General features: G+C 40.7%; 2 protein-coding genes across 3 annotated transcripts in view; both read right to left on the bottom strand.

Annotated features, from left to right (window-relative positions):
• Nucleotides 1-19,448, bottom strand: part of LOC115664860 (probable cinnamyl alcohol dehydrogenase 9) — a 73,434-nt gene that overhangs the window by 39,296 nt on the left and 14,690 nt on the right. The gene's annotated exons all lie outside the window — the stretch shown is intronic.
• LOC115669566 (tyrosine N-monooxygenase-like) lies at nucleotides 8,585-10,822 on the bottom strand. The gene is made up of 2 exons (XM_030590754.2): nucleotides 9,752-10,822; nucleotides 8,585-9,476 (listed from the first exon to the last, which is right to left on the bottom strand). Exons 1-2 carry the CDS (start codon nucleotides 10,715-10,717, stop codon nucleotides 8,847-8,849), a joined length of 1,596 nt encoding a protein of 531 aa, XP_030446614.2. The 5' UTR covers nucleotides 10,718-10,822; the 3' UTR covers nucleotides 8,585-8,846.

Raw genomic sequence — 19,448 nt, 5'->3', positions numbered from 1 at the left:
AATTTTAATCTCAAAATCTGTATATGCCTATTTCTAAACCTGACCATATTTTACTTTTAAAGTCTGGATATACTTATTTTTGAACCCAAACAGATTTTACCGTCAAAATTTGGACATGTCTATTTTTGAAACCGAGTAGATTTTACTGTCAGAATCTGGACATGTCTATTTTTAAAAACGAACAGATTTTACTGTTAGAATCTAGACATGTCTATTTTTTAAACCAAATAGATTTTACTGTCAAAATCTGAACATGTCTATCTTTGAAACCAAGCAGATTTTACTGTTAGAATCTAGATATATCTACTTTTAAAACAGAACAGATTTTACTATCAGAATCTGGACATGTCTATTTTTAAAACCGAATATATGTTGACATGTCTATTTTTAAAACTGAGCAAATTTTACTTTCAAAATTTTACTATAGAATCATGATATAATTACTCTCTAAAACTTAAATATATTTACTTTTTAAATTTGAATAGATTTACCTTATATTGAACTTGATAAGGTTTTAGCCTTTTAAGTCTAAACACGTATTGCCTCGTACTTAATTGCCTGAATTATGGATTTCATTGTTTTAAGGGATATATAATGTTAAAAGAAGGTGAGTATATGCAATAAAATACCTATTTATCATGGCTTGTATAAGAATAATATAATTTCCATCACCCACAAATCAACGGCGACGATGCCTCGTGTGTTGGGATGCTCCGTTGGTTGGGATGCCTTGGAGGGTGTACCGAGATACCTCGGGAGTCGAGATGCCCCGTTAATCGGGATGCCCTGAAGGGTGTACTGGGATACCTCGGAGTTGAGATGCCCCGTAGGTCGAGATATCCCGGAGTGTTAGGGAGGAGAAGTAATGAACCTAACGCTTGAGTATGAATACTATATATCATATGCTTGCGTCTGAATGAAAACAATGTGGAATAATAGTATGATCAAATTATTGTGGCATACCCAAATGGGAAAGGTATAACATTTATTTAAGTTCTATGCATATTGTTTGTTATGCATGTACGTTGGTGTTAGGTGAAGTGGTAAGCTGATTTTCCTAACTTAAAATTAGAGATTTCATTTACTGGGTCTTGGCTCATTTCTTTATTTTTCAGATGTGTAGGATGGATGTTCCACAACCTTTGCGTTTTGGAGTCCCCGTGTATTGTGAAGGTGTCAATGAAACGGTGTTTGTACTTGAGTCTCAAGCACTAAATACTAAATGTAGCTCTACTGTCTGGATCAACGTGGGTTTTATGGAGTGGGTTCCCTATCGTTTTGTTGCATGGTACTGTAAGCTTGATGGCGAGTTAGTTGGTTCGTTGAGGGGCTTGGACATTGATGGTGAAGGTCTTGCAACGAAGGGCAATAAGTTATTGATCCATTACGTCACCAGACTTTTTGTCCAGGCAGACTTTTGAAGTATAATCTAGTATGGAGATAGGCAACCTCGACCTACCTAGACTTTTGTTTTTTTTTTTTTTTGTGATTATATGATGTTTGACTGTACTTGTAAATCTGATAAGTTATGATAATAAGAAGCATAAGAACTTTGACTAAACTTGTGGGATTTTCATGGTTAAGAAATGTTCAGATTTTAACTTCTGCTGGCCTAATTATTAATAAAGATTAATAACTATTAAAAGACATGTGTTGCGCGTAACGTTTTGGGGCGTCACATGAGACCAACAAGCTCCAACGCCGCTTTTCCTGGTGGCCGAAGGCGGGAAGCAAGTCATCGTTGGTGAGAGGAGTGGTGGCCACTGGAGTCTATGATGGTGCTGGGCAAAAGAGAGGAAGAACGATCACCGCACAAGTGGGGAAAGAACGTATGGTTTTTTTTTTTTATCAATTTTCCATATTTCGCATATCCTATTCGGGTCTATCCCACCCCTTGGTGGGACTTTTTTATTCAAACTATATCCGGCCTATATCCAGTCATATATGGATTTCGCGTCACTCCAAACACTAGGTAGGATAATAGTTATCATATCTGGTATTTTATCCGGCCCACCAAACGCAACCTTAGAGTTTTTTATAAACCATCAAAAGGCTATATATACATCTCCATCCAAAAGCTAACTTGGAAACTCAATAGTTATATACAATTCATACCAAAAAGCCCCCTCTATCAAAAAGTCCTCCACTAACAAAAACGCTCACAACCTACTTACGACTCGCTAAAGAACCTGAAAAGCAAGTAAGATTAAAGGAATGTGCTACCACGGCTCAATGAATAATATAGTTCTTCTAAGTAGATTGAACATCCACTATGCACTCTTGCGAAACAAAACCATCTCATTTTAGCCAAATCCAGAATATGACAAACTTCAAGTTCAAAATTCGTTATATACTATTTTAACAAAACATATTTATAGCAGAAATACCAATTTCAATCAATAATATCAAAGGAAAAATCAATGGTCCAACACACTGATCAATCTCATCAAAACACACGTTAATGGTTCATTCCATTAACCAATCTCGTGCTCATATGTCTAGCCATAATCACGTATAACGCCCTATGACAAGGTGACCAAGATTTCTCCTTGACTAGATCTCCACATATATTGTCGGTGGCTCGGCCCACGAGGATATCTTATATTAGTATGCGTATACCCACAAACTACTCAATGGGTTCACAAAGACACTGAGCATCAATACTTACCCACAACAACATTCTCCGTAATCCACAAAGCCAAATCCATAAACCATTTCATATATCACAATACGTTTCCCAAATCTTTTCGGAATTCATTTCGTAAACCAGTTCACAGATCAGTATATAAGATTTCATAAACCAATTTAAAGTTGAGAGCTCTTCATAATTCTTTCACAAACCTATTTGCATGCAATCAGCTCAAACCCAATCAAAAAAATAACTTTTCATTTCAAATTGACAAAACGCCAGTAAATGCTCGATCTAGGTTTATGCAGCAAAAATGCCATTTTTTATCTCATAACATATCTAATCCATATCGTTTTCGAAATATGAGTTTACAAACTCAAAGAAAAGATAATACCACTCATCTAGGAAAGTCGAAAACCAACATATGGTGGTTAATTGAGCCGATGTACTCGAAAATCCTAACAATTAATTAAAAAGCGATATCAGAAATTGAGTAAATCAATATTTTAACAAATGACTCGACTAATTATACTTATTATTCGATAAAACCTGTGACATTCCGAATTTCGGCCCATTTTTGGGATTTATAAAACGGGTATTTCGTCAGTGCGATTATAATAAAATCTCGTCCGGAACTGATCACTCTTGGGTTATTTTTAAATTAGAGATTTCGCTAGAATCGCACTCGATCAAATTTGGCCGTTATTTAGAGCCCGAACTTTGGTATCGAATTTCTCGGAGTTCCGGGACGAATTTAATTGGACGGTGTTGATATTATTGTGGCCAGCCTTGAGATTGCCCGGGATATGTGAAAAGTGGATTTTTGACCGGGTGCGAATTTGGACTAGTAAACCTCCATCGGGGTAGTGTGATTTAATTAATTTGGCTTTTGTCCCTTATTATATTCTAGGATTAATTTGGACCGTTGGATTGTTTTCGAATTCGAACGTGAGCCGTTGGATCGTAATCATCGCGTTGACTTTTTGTTCTCTCTCTGCCGCGTCTGCGCCCTCTGCCCCATGCACACCCGTCCACTCCCCCTTTTCCCTCCCCCATGCAACGTCCCTTTCCCCTCTCTCTCTCTCCTCCTTTCTCTTTCCTTCTTACTCCTCTCTTCTTCTTCTTCCTTCTCCTTCGCCGCGCCATTGTTTCTGGTTCTGCTCCTGCTTCTGTCCTGCTCGCCCGACTACCGCTCGACCGTCCCTCCGCCTCCGCCCGACGCCGCCCCACCAGCTGCCGACGCCGCCATCACGCCGCCGCGTCGCTCGGCAGCTCCGCCCCTACTCGGTCTTCTTCTCCTCCCGGGCGCGCGAGTTCAGCTTGCCGCCACGCCTGCCGACTCCGGCCTCTTCTCTCGTCCACCCCGCTAACTCAACTGCTTCGCCTGGCCCCCGGGTCGCCGCCGTGCCGCCTCCTTGCGCCGCCGTGCCGACCAACCGCCACCCGAGCTGTTTATCGTTTCCCGGCGAACCAGAGGTCGCCGCCGCTTGCCGCCGCGTCCGACGAGTCCCAGCAGCCGTCCAGCCATCCAGTCAGCTCCCCAGCACCGCCCCGACGCCTGAGCTCCGCCGTCGCCATCGCCCAGCGTCCCCGTCGCTGCCGCGACTCCCCTCCCTCTTCTTCTTCGCCTTCCGCCGTCTCCGCCGCGTCGCCTTCGCTGTCGCCGTCGCCGCCGCAGCTCGCCGGCCAACTAGCTCGCCGGCCAGCCAGGCCAGGCCAGCCAGGCCCGGCCGGCCCAGGCCAGGCCAGCCCGGCTCGCGGCCAAGTCGCCCGGGCCATTGCCGAGCCGTTGCCCGCTCAGCCCAGGTCGCTGCCTGTCGCCTAGCCCGTTGCCCAGCCGCGCCCAGCCGTGTGCCCAGTTGTGGCCGAGTCACCAGGCCGTGTGCCCAGTGGTGGCCGAGCCCCGCGCCCGTCGCGCCCTCGCAAGTGCCGAGCCTAGCACTGTTCACCCGGGCCATTTTAGGCCATGCCGATTTTTCCCGGGCCAAAACCTAGTAAGTGACTCCCTAAACGTTACCTAGTACATTGGGTATTAATAGACTTGTTTAAGGGTTATTAGGATTAGTTTAGTAGTTAATGGATATGGTTGAATTGTGGGTTGGACATGGCTGATTTGTGGAATAATTAGTGGGGATTTGGAGGCCAATTAGTGGCTATCCTTGGCTGATAGGATTGCTATGATTATGGATTAATGTCATGGCGTCGATGGTTGGAATGTATATTGAAATGTGATGTGTTGGTGATTGTGTGCGTGGCCGGTTCATCGTGGCACATGGGAGTGAAATTTGATACTAAGTGTGATTGGTTTGTGTTGAGTAGGGGGCTGAGTTGATTTAATGTTATTGAAACTTGAATATGGCGTGGAAATTGATTGAATCACGTGGCGTATGTGATTGTGGCGTATGTGATTGTCCAAAGGTCCTGAAGCGTGTTGACACGGGACGAGCCCGAATTGATCGGAGGGCTGACCTGTGGGGTGTTGACTCGGGTCGTGTGAAAGTTTGTTTTTGAAAGATTCTGTGGGGTGTTGACCGGGACAGAGCCTAGATTGATCGGAGGGCTGACCCGTGGGGTGTTGACCCGGGTCGTGTGAAAGTTTATTTTTGAAAGGTCCTGTGGGGTGTTGACCTGGGACAGAGCCCGGATTGATCGGAGGGCTGACTTGTGGGGTGTTAACCCGGGTCGTGAAAAAGTTAGATGGATGCGCATGTGTTTTGTGCATGGACGAATTGGGTGAATGTACATATGTATGGCGTTCGAGTGATTGTGATGTACTTTTGGGAAATTATTGCATTATCATGATTTGACTAATGTGCAGTGTGGGCATGTGATTGGATCGCGAGGTAAGTCAATTATGTGAATTATATATATGTTATCGGTTAGATTGCATGCTGAACTTGTCTGGGTACGCATTGGCCTACGTGGGGTTTAGGGTGTTGCTTATTGAGACTCGTTCTCACGGTTATTATATAACCATTTTCAGATCCGCGACCGTGATTGATTGGAGACGCCACCAGGGTATCTCGGGGATGGAGGACGGGTCAAGTTACCCCGTATTTTGTGTGCCCCCTTTTTATAGAGGAGTTAAGCTTACAAACCACCGCTCTCTTTTGACAATTGTGATCTGAAGTTAGTAGCTTGGGTTGTTGTTATGTATTTGTGAATGCTGCAAGTTATACCGAGTATGTTATGTATTTACTTGATTTGCGTTATTGTTACCCCTCTGTCATATTTCATTGTCTGGGTTGTTTTAAATTTCGCTTTCGCTTGCGTACGACTTTCAGTGTTTCGTTTGGGGTTGGCGACGCGTCCTCGGACGTCGCGTTCAATACGACCATCGAAGGAGTGTCGCGAGCCCGTTGGGGTTCGGGGCGTGACAAAACCACACCTACTTGCCCAAAGAAAAGATCGCCTAGAATGCACACCCTTTTTCTGTCCGCCTTGCGCAGCTCGCACGCTAAATTTATTCGCGCCATAACTACCGAACTCCATTTCAATCGAATTTACAATCCAAAGAAAGCCCTTTCGATGTACTACAAAACCTCCAACTTCACCAAACTTCAAAAATTCACTTTGATCAAACTGTAACTCCAAATAAATTTTTGTCAAATCCCACGGCTCCACAACATCCTATAATTTCATTTCTATATATATATACACACACGTAGTTCAAAAACCCTCAATCGGACGCAATAATAGAAAATTGACAGCTTCAAATCTGTACCATAAATTCGAAAATTCCTTTGATTAGACGAATAGAGGCTTCGATTTCTTACCCGACGTTGCAAATCGGCATTTAATCGGCTTCGAATAGTGAACGCACGATGATTTTCTCTCTTTCTTCCTCTTTTTCTCTCTTCCACGAGCGAGCTTCTTCTTTTCCTTGTTGTCTCTGCCGAACTTTCTTCATTTGCTAAAGAGAAAATGAGATGGTGGGCTGGGCTTGGGCTTTGCTTAAACAGAAATGGGCTGGTTGGGCTCATATATTACATTGGGGACTTGCAACGGGGCTGGTGGTGATTCGCTGGAAAATCTACTGGGACACGGCTCCTGTAGGTTGTTGTGGAGACACCTTGGCGGTGGTGATCTCGGACAACAGTTCTTTGTCGGAGCAACGGCAGCAAGAACTGAACGGCGAGGACCGAGCCAGGCGAGGGCACTGCTCGCACCCGAACAGGATGGAGTTGAGGTGCATACGGCGGTGACGGGAGCTGCTGCAGCATAGTTGGGATGGAGGCGAGAGCCTCGGCTGCCTTAACTTCAGCGTTGCTCTGTTATATTATATCATCTTCGTAATATTTCTTCTCCATCTCACTCACGAAGATATTGCAGAGAAAGAGAAAATGGGTCCCTCGGCTTGAACGTCCCAATTTTCCTCCTGTTTTTCTTTTTTGCTTTTGCTATAAAAGTTCATCGAGAGAAATCCCATGTGAATAACTTATTTTACAATCCCCACACCCACTCTTTATACTTTCCTGTTCTCTGTATATATTGCTTTCCTTGCATTGGAGGAGTGGAAACGTGAATACATGTATCGGGTTCAAGAATAATTAAAAGAAATCCACCAATTTCCAGAATCTTTTTACTTTCCAGTTCTTTTTTTTTTCTTTCTAATTAAAACGTAACTTATCTGGGACACGATGCTATTAAACGAAAATGCTTCTGATTATGCAAATGTAATTTAACAATATTTTATTTGGGGGCCGGGTCGATCCATAATCTTTCTATTCAATGAAAGACTAAATGGGTCATCAAATTTAGGTGTCAGCAGTCCTAACCTATTGTACAATAGCAAATTCATCTCTAAAATTTTCAATTTAGTCTTCAACCTTTTGATAGGTTTGTCAAAAGGTTTAAGACAAAATTTTCAATTTGGCCAATTTCGTTGACATGGCTATCTAGTCAGCATTGGCTATCCTATGTGGCACGACCGGTACTACCATGGACAATTTGTGCGCTGACGCCCCAGCGATTGGCAGAGGGAAATATGGAAAAATAGAAAAATGAAAGAAAAGAAAGCAATGGCAAATATTAAAAAAATAAAAAGTTCAAAATATTCACAAAAAATTTCAAAATTTGTCTCCGCTAGAGCTGGCTAGGCCGTGTAGACTGGCTAAGTTCACGTAAGCAGTTTCCTGCCAAAATAAGCTAGAAGGACTACATTGGCAAATAGTCAAAAGTTTTAAAACTAATTGACCAAATTCAAAAGTTTTGGACTGAATTGGTCGCTATTCAATAGGTTAGGATCTTGTCCTTCTTTTGGACAAGTATTCCTATTGCCAATCTTTTTAGCTACATATTTCAACCCTCTTCTTAAAATATCTTACAAAAAAATATCTATATATTTTTATTATAGCTTGAACGAATCTAGAATTCTTGGAGAAGAAAAGTACTACATCTTTTTCTTCAACAAATATGACTTGTATCTAAGCAAGATAGAGATGACTTGCGCATGCATAGTAAATTGGCACTAAATCAGCATTAAATTGTGCATGCATAGTAAATTGGCACTAAATTGATACAAAAAAAAGGTATGTGACTAAATTGGCACCAACGTAATAGGTTTAGGACTTTTCTGATACTTTTCCAATGCATAATAAATGAAAATGAAAATGGGTTTTCCTTCTTCCTAGAGTGTTCGATCAAATATAAACCAAAAAACAAAAAAGCAAAACTGTCCATCCTCCCAAAAACCATGCTTTGCATGTTCAACTAGAACCGACAAAACTTACGCATTATAGTGTCCCCTAACTTTCTTTGCCCATGTCCTCTACGCATAAAATTACACTGAATAAATTTGAAAGTGCAGGGATTGAAGGTAAAACAAATTATGATAGGAAAATAAATTGATATATATATATATATATATATATATATATATATATATATATATATAGACAACTCTTGACGTCTGAATGATTAGAAAATATGAATGAACAACACGCAAAAGTCCTATAATAGCAATTGCTCCAAACAACTTCATATATAGTTGTAATAACACACATACAACTGTTGGACTTACTCTATTTCAAGAGGTGGAGATTATATTGAAGACACAGAATTTATGCATCACTACGTCAGAATATGACTCCAGTATGAGCCCGTGATTCACTCTTATTTGGGGTGTTTGGCTTTTATCTAATGGACATCTAGATTATTTTATTAATATCGATTATGCATATAATACATCTACACCACCATGACTTTGCACTTGTATCTAAGCAAGATAGAGATGACTTGGCAAGCGCAGCTCCGCTTGAGCTACTAGTGGTTCGGCGAGGAACAGGTCATTTCTTGACTCGGCAAGGTTGATGCTCGACAAATTGGACGGTTTACTCCAACTGAACCCTTGGATTAACCTAGCGAGGAGCATCACGGTCATTGTTGTCCCGAGTGTGGCGGCAATGCACCCGCGTCGGCCAGTACTAAAAGAAATGAACCGCAGGTCAGGTTCTGTGAGCACGACCTCCGCTTGGTCACTCATAGTGTGTCGGTCTGGCTTGAACTTAAGGGGTTCGTCCCAAATCGTGGGGTTTCTTCCGAGGCCGACCCGGCTCAAAAGGACGTGGCTGCCCTTGGGGATGCGATAGCCAGCCACCACAGTGTCCGACAAGGCTACGTGTGGAACGTTGAAGGGCGCGATCGGGTGGAGCCTAAAAGCTTCCCGAGCACATGCTTTAATGTAGTTGAGCTGGGGGATGTCGGATTCTTGGACTAACCTCTCCTTACCCACAACTCTATCTATTTCTTCTGTGGCTTTGTGAAGGAGCTCGGGCTGATTTATCATCTCCGCCATTGCCCATTCGACAGCGTTTGATGGATTGTCCACCGCAGCAAGAATAATCTCCTGCATGTCGTGCATCTTTATGTTAAAATTTAAACTATTTAGACCAATATACCGCAAATGAAAGGGCAAATATACTAGAATTATCAATACACTACTGATTCCAAAAATGTTACTATATGTTCTTACAATTTCCAATAGCTACCGAAGCAATCAAGTTTATAAAGTAATCCTGCTTCGTGTCGATGGCATTTAAATATGAAGACATCAATTCGGATGGACAAGATTTTAAAGTTCATATTCGATCGAACACTCTAGGAAGAAGGACATAATTTTACCGTGGTTATGGCTCGAATTTCTTGTGGCATCAGCAATGGCATCCCTTTCGAGTCTTTAAGCATTATTAGAACATCCAATAAGTCTTGAGGCTCTTTTTCATTACTCTCTGAACTCAAATTGTCCCTCCATCGTTTGATCCTCTCGCTTATTATGGGTTCATGTAACCTCCTAAGAGTCCTCGCACTCTCTTTTACTTCCTTCTCATGCCCATCAAGGTCAAGCCCCACCAAGAATGGAAAGTAATCAGAAACACAAAATGCATAGAGATAGAGCAGTGCATTGAATATTGCATCCACATGTTGTTCTTCATCAATGGTTGGTCCTCCATCTTGACTTCCCTTGCCAAAGTATCTCTTGTTGAACATCAACCTTCTTATCACATTCCCACAATAGTGCCTCGTAGTGGTTCTCAAGTTCACTTGATGACCTGAGGTTTTGCATAGGTTAAAGACATACCTCACTAGGTTATTGGCTTCCCCTGCTCTCTTGTCGTGGAGCCACTTGTGCCGTGCCGGGCACACTACCTCCGACACTAAGACCCGTCTCATCTTCTTCCATTGCTCCCCGTAGGGCGAGAGGACTGCCGTCAAGTAGCCGCTGCTTAATGTGCTGGATGCCATCGAAACCGGCCTTGAGGCGAACGACGAGTCCAGTTTCCTGAGGAATTCTTGGGCGATCCTTGGACTGGTGACTGGAATGATGTGCGTGCTCCCTAGACGGATGCATGCTATCTCGGTGTCCATCTCCTTCATCAGGCGATGGATCCACCGGAACGTGGGCTTGTTGCGAAGCATGCCCAGGGCACAACCGACCACCGGCCATGGGGCAGGGCCCGGAGGGAGTGGGAATGGATTATGTTTGTTTCTGATGGTTTTGCGACGAAACTGTTTTTTCACAATATTAGATAAAGCGATGAGTGCCAAGAGAAGTAGGGCATAAATGGTGGCTGGGGTGGCGGAGCTCATTGTGGTGGCGGCAGTCGGAGCGTTTGTCGATGGCAATTTCTCTATGTATGTTTGCCTGTGGAGGTTTTCGACCACTAGGGTTTTACTGTGAAGAAGAAAAAGGGAGAGTTTGCATGGTGAGGTGAACATGCACGTGGGACGCCTTTAAATAGAGGCGGAGGCCAACTACTGCGCTGACTATTCCCGACAAGTGTTCGTATTCATTCTAATTACGATGAATTTCCTTGTGTGTTTCGAGATAAACGTGCATGGTGCTTCCTTGCCTGTTTGAACACCCGTGTCCTAACTATTGGGGATTGCCTCAGTGGCCACCCTTCTTACTTGAGAAGGGCAAGGTGAAGAGTTCGATTCCGTACCTTTTCGGGGGGTTAGGAGTGGGAACGCGTAATTTCAAGTGTGGATTTCAATTCCCACGCTCTACAAGAGGCATGACAAAAGTCTAAAAGTGAGACAAGAGGTAGAGTAAGAGTAGGACTGATAAAAAAAAAAAAAAACATCCGTGTCCCACGGATGAAGAGAAATATAGTTCCAAACATGAATTTTTCGGTTACGAGACGTGCTTATGGATTTTTCTCTTCAATTTGTCTACCCTTTAATGATCGGCATTTTGTCTACTACGGATCAGCAACCAATTAGAGCGTCAGATTAGTTCACAGTCCACACCACCTAGAAAAGCTAAACTTTGTCAAAACGCCTTTATATTCTGCGAAAATTCCCACATACTAACCAAAATCCCAACCTAAGATGTAAATAGACATGGTTACAAACATGGAATTTGTTGGTTACAAGACGTTTGCTTATAACATTTACACCTTAAATTTGTCTACCCTTGAATGATCGCATTTTGTCTACCCTTAAAGGATTAACAACCAAATAGAGCGTACAGAATAAACACCACCGCAAAAAATTCTTCAATTTTCCAACATGCCCTTACATTCTATGAAGATTCACACATATGCCAACCAAAATCCAACCCAAGATGAAGATAAATATGGCTACAAACATAAAATTTGTTGGTAACAAGATGTGTGCTCATAAATTTAGAGCTTAAGTCTGTCTACCCTTAAATGATCGCACTTTGTCTATCCTTACATGATTAGCAACCAAATAGAGTGGATTAAACACTGCCCTCAAAAGCTTGACTTTTCCAAACTGTCCTGACATTCTGTAAATTTCACAATATACGAACCAAAAATGGTCCAATTGTCTGGTTTCCTTGAGAAAACTGTGAATCCCATTTGGTAGGTCCCATCAAGTGGGGAACTCTTTAGATTTAAAAACCAATAAATCAAATTTAAAATAGAAAATAGAGAAAAAACTTATTAAAAACATCATCAATATAGAATATCTTTACATTCAATATAAAAACAATGGTTAAACATATTTATTATAAGGCAAAATAAATTTAAGAGATATATTAATAACATCTCTACTGTAAAACATTTTTCACACTTGTAGTCGTAAAAGAACATATTCAACATATAACAAAATGGATACAATTGTCTAAATTAAAACTCGAATTCCTAATTTACACAACTTAAAGCATAAACTCGAGTCATAGGGTGTGTATGGTAACATTTTTGTTCTCGGGAACAATTTTTGTTCAGAAATAGTTTTTTCTATATCTATTCCTTTGACGAGTTTCTGAGCAGAAGAACCCATTTGGTAACTATACAAAATTTCTATTCTTGGAATTGGAAAAAAAATATAAATGCATTTGGCACGACCCTAAAAATTAATATTCCCAATTTTTTCATTTAAATTATAAAAATATCAATTGAGACTTAACAATTTATATTTAGATAAAACTAGACTTTTGTAAGGACTTAACTAGTCAAGATATTCTAAGATGGCCTCAAAAAATCCAACATAATATGTAATCAAAGATGGATAGCTGGAAATGGCAATAGAGAATTCCATTGGTTTATAACTCGCAATATGAGGAAGTTGATAGTAAATCTTTGGGCATTACTATAAATAGGTGCATAGACCTTTTGATCTTTAAGGTGTCGGGTGTAAAGTTTAAGTGTAGGGTGTAGGGTGTAAGGTGTAGGGTTTAGTGGTTTAGGATTAAGGATTATGGTGTAGGGTGCAGGATTTGGGATTTAGGGTGTAAGGTGTATGGTTTAGGGTTTAGGGTTTTAGGTAGGTTAGGCTAAGCATGTTTCTCTAAAATGACCTTGTTTCTCTTTTTGTTCCCAAGAAAAAAAATTAGTTTTTTTTACTTCTTATTTCTATTCCAAATCTATTCCCTGGCCACTGATCTATTATTGGGAATGGAAAAATTAACTGACGTACACAAATAGATTTCTATTCTTTTTCTGTTTTGGGGAATAAAAGAACAGAAAACAGAGAAACAGAAATGCTATTAAATGGACCCATAGTAGTCCAACTTAACTCGAAAATCAAAATTATGATCATCTCGTGACTAACTAAAAATGAAATATATCGAAAAATTTAAAGTATATTGGATTTGTTTGATTAAAGTTTTTTACCTCACTGCTTTTTTTTCTTTTCGTACAACCCCACTTTCTCACCATGCTAGCCAACTTTCAAATTTTTTCACTTGTTCGTTAATCCTTTGAAATTGGGAAAATTGTCTAAAAAGTCCTAAACCTATTGCATTTTTGCCAATTCAGTCTTAAATCTTTCAATTTTGCTAATTGAGTCCATCTGGCTAATTTTGGCTGGAATTTGTTGACGTGAGTGTCGGCCGTCCTACGTGGCACGGTAAGCGCTGACGTAGACAATTTATAATAATATTTAAATATATTTTTTTTTCTAATTTTCTATTAATTTTTTATTTCCTTTTTTCCTTTTTTCTCTTTTCTTTCTTTATTTTTCTAAATTGTGACTGGCGAGGTTCACCGAGCCCTCATCGGCCACTAGGTGAGGGGCGTCGGGCCCTCGCCCGGCCTCGCCTAGATCTGGCTAGGCGAGGCCAGATCTAGGCGCATGGCTTTCGATTTCGGCTTCCTCTTCGCGACATGAACGATCCTCTGCTTGCCGTTCCGAATTTGGGAGGTAAGTGAAATAGGGCAAGAAAGTTCAACCAATTCCAATCGAGGAAAGTGTGATTATTTACCAGAGGAAGGTGAGATTTGAGGCGACCCTAGCCTAGAAGGCCATCACGGCCGCGGGTGAGGGCCGCAAGGGTCCGTGGCCGGCAAGGGCCTGGCGACCCTGGTTGGCCACAGTACAAAAAGTAAAGAAGAAATAGAGAAAAAAAAGGAAAAAAGGAAAAATAAAATAATAATTAAAAAAATTCGAAAAAAAATATTACTAAAAATTATCCACGTCGCTGACGGCCATGCCATGTAGGACCTGGCATCCATGTCAACAATGATGGACTCAATTGGCAAAATATGAAAGGTTTTGGACTTAATTGACAAAATTGAAAGGTTTAGGACTGAATTGGCAAAAGTGCAATAGGTTTATGACTTTTTGGACAATTTTCCCTTTGAAATCTCATAAATTAGGTTGAAATACATGTGTGAGTTGTTAATTTGAATTTCATTGTATCTAGAATTGGTGAAAATGTTTTGGCACGTACATTGCAAAAGGATTGAGTTTTACATTTAAGTACTTATTCAAAGTATTACGAAAGTTCACAAGCATCAGGTATATTTCCTTCTTGATGGTTTAATTTTCTTTAAGGAAAACAAATCATTGTCCAATATTTGAGAATTTTTTATCAATATTTGTTTTCCAAATTTGTTCCATGTTATGATTACGGTTGCCCATTCCCATTGAATGGCAATTTGTGGTCCACAGGGACTAACGGTGCCTTTCCCTAGGGAATAACCATGCCGTTCCCCTAACAAATTCCATAAATGATCAACAACAAAATAGAGTGTGCATATTAGTTCACAATCAATGGGAAAATTATTTAAAAAGTCATAAATCCATTGTGCTTATGCCAATTCAATCCTAAATATTTTAATTGTATCAATTGAGTCATAAAAATTTTCATGTTTTGCCAGTTGAGTCCATCCGGCACGACCGGCGCTCATATGGATATTTTTAATGATTTTTTGAATTTTTTATAAATTTTTTCTTTTCTTTTCTTTACTTTACTTTTTTCTTCTTTTTTCTTAGACTTAGGGCCGACGAGGGTCGCCGGCCAACCCTCGCTGGTCAAATGCGAGTGTGTAATCTATAACTACTAGTCCGAGCTTCTATTTTCGGCCATATTTATGACTGAGAATTTTACTTTATTAATATTTCATATTTTTCGTATGTCTAAATATGAGTTGTAGCCAATAGATTGTAAAAGCAAATGGTAATCATTAGAACTGATGATTCACTGCAATCTTTCAATTAAGAATATAGATAGAATCTGAGTAGATCATGGAACCGACTCTAGAACCTGTGACAGGGTAAATTCCAAGTTCCGAAAATTGAGGAACCGGTTCTAACGAGTAGGTTTCAAGTTACAGGTGAAACCTGGACAGACCCTACAACTATTCACCTCTAATTTTTTTTTTTTTTGGTTGCTGTTCACCTCTGACTCGAATGCTGATATAATTGGGCCTGAACACCAGGTTGGCTTGTGGAGCCATACTCGTGGTGCTCGTTGCGCCGCCAGTTAGGTTAGGGATGATAGCGACAGTGTACTGCCAGTCTCCCCTCCAAGAAATCCCATTTTCAAACGCAAACTCTCTTTCTCCTTTTCTTATTTTTTTTTCTGGGCCATTTTACTTCTGAAACACAAAACTGAATGAGTTAAAAGTAGCATTTTTCCAGGATAATCGCAGCGCAATTACTGTATTTTCACGGCAGCATCAAAGCAGTTGTCTCAGCTCAAGGAGCGGGTCGGAGTTCATTCCAGTTTATGCAAAAACTTTCCAGATTCGAAATCGCACCACCATCTAAAACAATAGGGTTGTTTCGCTTCGACCATTGTACAGTCAAGATGTGTAAGTACAAAAAGAGGGAGCTTCTCCATCTCTTATTGTGTGACAATGAGATTCACGTGTGATCAGTCGATCACGAAAGAGCTCCGTAAGACGGAGAGATACATTGTCGGTGACCTAATGTCGGTGGTAGGGACAGAAACGTGAATGAGCTAGGGTCTTCGACACATCGGATAGCCACGGTATGTTTGTGGTCCTAGGATTTCTTTGTAGGCTTTGGTTTTTGTATTCGAGTCATCGTACGTGAAGGACAAAAATGTGTTTGCAGCCCCATATTTTTCGTATGGTCTCGTCTCTCGAGCTATTTAACGTGTAAAACTTTTATTTTCCATTTTCAGATCATTAGCACATAACTGCGTGTTCAACCCCCTCAAATACGTGATTTGTCCAATTTCGTCTCTTAAACTGTTTTGTACCATTCAAACCCTTTCAACTCGTGCTCCTTTGTATGATTGAATTCTTCCCTGACCCTGCGTTAGCTACTTCTATTGGAGCTAGCAATATCACCTAAAGGGGGTGAATATGTGATTTTAAAAAAATGTGACAATTTAAAGCGGAAGTAAAGTAGAGTCTGAACAACGTCAGTGATATGATGATGTCCACAGAGCACTAAAGCCATAGTCTAAATATTAATAGAGGTGCAATGTGATTCAGTACAATGCACAAGTCTATCAAAAGTAATTAGCAAGAGTTTTGAGATAGAAGAAATTGTACACTGAATATATAGTAGTTCGGCTTAGATGAAGCCTACGTTCACTCTCCCATGCTGATAGCCTACTAGCTAGATTTCACAAATAAATCAATAAGAGGTTACAATTGTTATATGAGGTCTCACTCAATCACTCTTTCAATGTCTCTCAAAGATTATAACTTGTAGCTCACGAAAGACAAGTATGTAAGATCGAAGTTCTCTTGCACTTTGGAATTTTTTATTTTTGACCTCTCTTTTCTCTTGCACCTTGGTTTCTTTTTATATTCCTCTACTTCCAAACTACCCGTTGGACATTCTACAGGGGATCACTCTCCACTCAATCGATTGGACGAGAATACATAATGGAGATCGAGTAGCCGCTGACTCCCTGTTAATTTGGTCACTCATACAAGTAAATCTCTAGCTTCCATAAGTAGAGTTGTTCGATTAAGTAAAATAGCTTGTCTATAAAGTGATTGTCAATCAATCAAAGATGTCTTACGTGAAGGATTTTGTTGCAAAACAATATTTAAGATCGAAGATCAATACTTTCCAAAGATAGAAATTCAGGCCAGATCACTAACTGTAACGGTTAAAGTTTTGCATCTAAATATATTTTCATTCGTCTGAAAATATTGCATTTGAATATGTTTCCATGAATAGATTTTGCAATATGAAGATATCCAGCTTTAGTGTAGAGTCTGAAGTAATCATATGCATCCGCATATCAAAATAGCTTATATCCATACTGTAGCACTGATCATATCCAAGCAATAATTCTCTTTATCCACAACACTTGAACAATCATAAAGTAGAGTGTGAGTAATATCCAGATTATTATAGACTTTTCTTCATGGGCGAAACATTCAAGCCTTAATAGATTGAATCTGAATAAACTTCTCTTCATGAATAGTTCCCGTAAGAAAGACACTACTTTTCAATTATCAAATTTAAAATAAATTATGGATAGTTTTGTCAGCTTCAAAATCAAGTAGAAAGTTTTCTCAACAATGTCGTTTTGCTCACGTGGCAAAAATAGTCATGTGATGTTGACAGGCATTCCATCTCGGAACGAGAGAGAGGTGCAACACGAATCATTTTGTACATTGATGTGAAATTTTTGTGCAACTAATTGTTAGAATTTAAATATTAAACTACGTATTCATCTAATAGTTTAAACTTTTTAAATAGTTAGTGGTGGCCCCACAAAATCTCTCACATGGTATGAGGGCAGGAGATCGTGAGTTTCAAATCTTTATAGGCCTCTATTTGCTTCCCCAATTATATATTTTCACTTTTTAGGCTTAGACTAAAGTTCAGTCTACGCGTGAGGAAGAAAGTTAAAATATTTAAATATTAAACCACATATTTATTTAATAGCTTAAGTTTTTAAATGATTATTAGGCTAAGGTGGTGTAAGCCAACCAAATCACTTTATTAGCGTGATAGGTATCCCAACTAACGTTATTGTTCAATTTCGAAACTTCCACTTTGCAATGACCGATCTTTGTTCGTTGCTAATCACATGGTATGACTATTAACGACCTCATCTAGGGGAGGAAGAGTAGCACCATCGGCCCTTGGCAGCAGGTGAGAGCCAGCAATTCTCGTCGTAGATCAGCCATGACCACAAAAGGTCGACCGTGCATTGGGGCCAACTATCATTAACGCGAATACTATGTTTGGAGATCGAAATCGGGTGATGCAGATGTTAATTGGGCCTACTCAGTTTGACTTGTGAAACCAATGTCCGTGGTGCTCGTTGCACTGCCGGTTAGGTAGAGGAACAAAAGCTACAAATGTACTACTCCTCTCACGTTTTAGAAGTGCCATTTTCGAACGCAAACTCCGCTTTCTTCTGGGACCATTTCACTTCTGAATTATGAAGGCAAGAGTTGGACCTGCTAATTATCTTTCCCCCTTCTCTTTTCCTCATAGCTAACGTTTCACCTAAAACTTAAACGAGTCAAAGGTTGCATTACTCTGGGATGATCATCGCGCAAGTGCTTTATTTTCGGGGCAGCATCAAAAAGTAGTCATCTCTACTCAAGGGCCGGGTCCAAGTTCATTTCGTTGTAGGCAAAACATTTCGGATTCGGTATCGCACCGCCATCTAAAACAATTGGGGTTGTTTCGCTTCAACCATTCTGCACCATTCCTTGTTTTGGTGCACTTCGATTAGAAAAGAAACGAGATGTGGAAATACATAAAGAGGGAACCCCTCCATCTCTTTGGTTGTTTTCCCATCTCGTCCGGGCAAAATCTTCTTCCCTCAATCAAGATTGGGGTGTGAACAGTGTGGATCACGAGAGAGCTCCGTGAGATGGACAGATACCAACGTCGGTCACCTGTCGGGGATTGTAGACCCAGAAAAGTGCAAATGAGCTTAGGGACTTCCACGCGTCGGAGAGCGACGGTATGTTTGCGGTCCTAGGTTGTCTTTGCCCTAGTCTCTGGTTTTAAACGATTCCACGTACGTGATGGGGACAAATGCGTTTGCGGCCCATATTGTTCCTATGGTCTCAGCCTCTCGAGCTGTTTAACTTGTGAAACTATTCTTTTTCCCTTTTTTAAAGCATTGAGATATGAGTGCATTTTCGACCCTCTTCGTCATTTCCGCTCTCCAATTTCGTCTCTTAAACGTTTGTTTGTGCCATTCAAACACTTCCGACTCGTGTTCATTTGTGCGGTTGAATTCTTCCCAATTCTTCTCTGACCCCTCTTTAGCAGCTTCGTCGGTTTGCCACGGCAAAAATCTTCGGGTTATGCTGACGTGGCAATACATGTTGGAATGAGAGAAAAACGTGAGGGGGATTATTTCGTCCATTGATTGTAGGACTGAGATAGTGGAGCCAAGCAATTAGATTATCAGCATGATAGATATCTGATGCAGGCCAGATTGATAATGCTGCCCGCATCGAAGACGAGCTCACTCGACCAGGGAGATCAGCCCGCATCCGAGCTCGACAAGTCACTCGACCAGTCTTGAAGATATTGAAGGGACGCAATTCGAAGACCAAGAGTCTCATCCGCGAGTCCATGCCACAATAAAGTCCTTGTCTTTCCCTATACATCGGAAGTCTAAAAGATACTTTGGGATGATCAAGAAGACGTTGGGCATTTA

The sequence above is a fragment of the Syzygium oleosum genome, unplaced genomic scaffold, assembly GCF_021117445.2.
Source record: "Syzygium oleosum isolate NSW1041296 unplaced genomic scaffold, Sole_v2.1 Sole_v2.06, whole genome shotgun sequence".
NCBI lineage: Eukaryota > Viridiplantae > Streptophyta > Magnoliopsida > Myrtales > Myrtaceae > Syzygium > Syzygium oleosum.
Note: the sequence above shows the minus strand (reverse complement) of the source record. Positions and strands in the feature narration are given on the sequence as shown.

Coding starts and splice junctions, on each gene's coding strand:
- LOC115669566 (XM_030590754.2), bottom strand. CDS start 10,717: ATGAGCTCCGCCACCCCAGCCACCATTTATGCCCTACTTCTCTTGGCA. Junction 9,477..9,751: donor AAATTCGAGCCATAACCACG/GTAAAATTATGT, acceptor CACGACATGCAG/GAGATTATTCTTGCTGCGGT.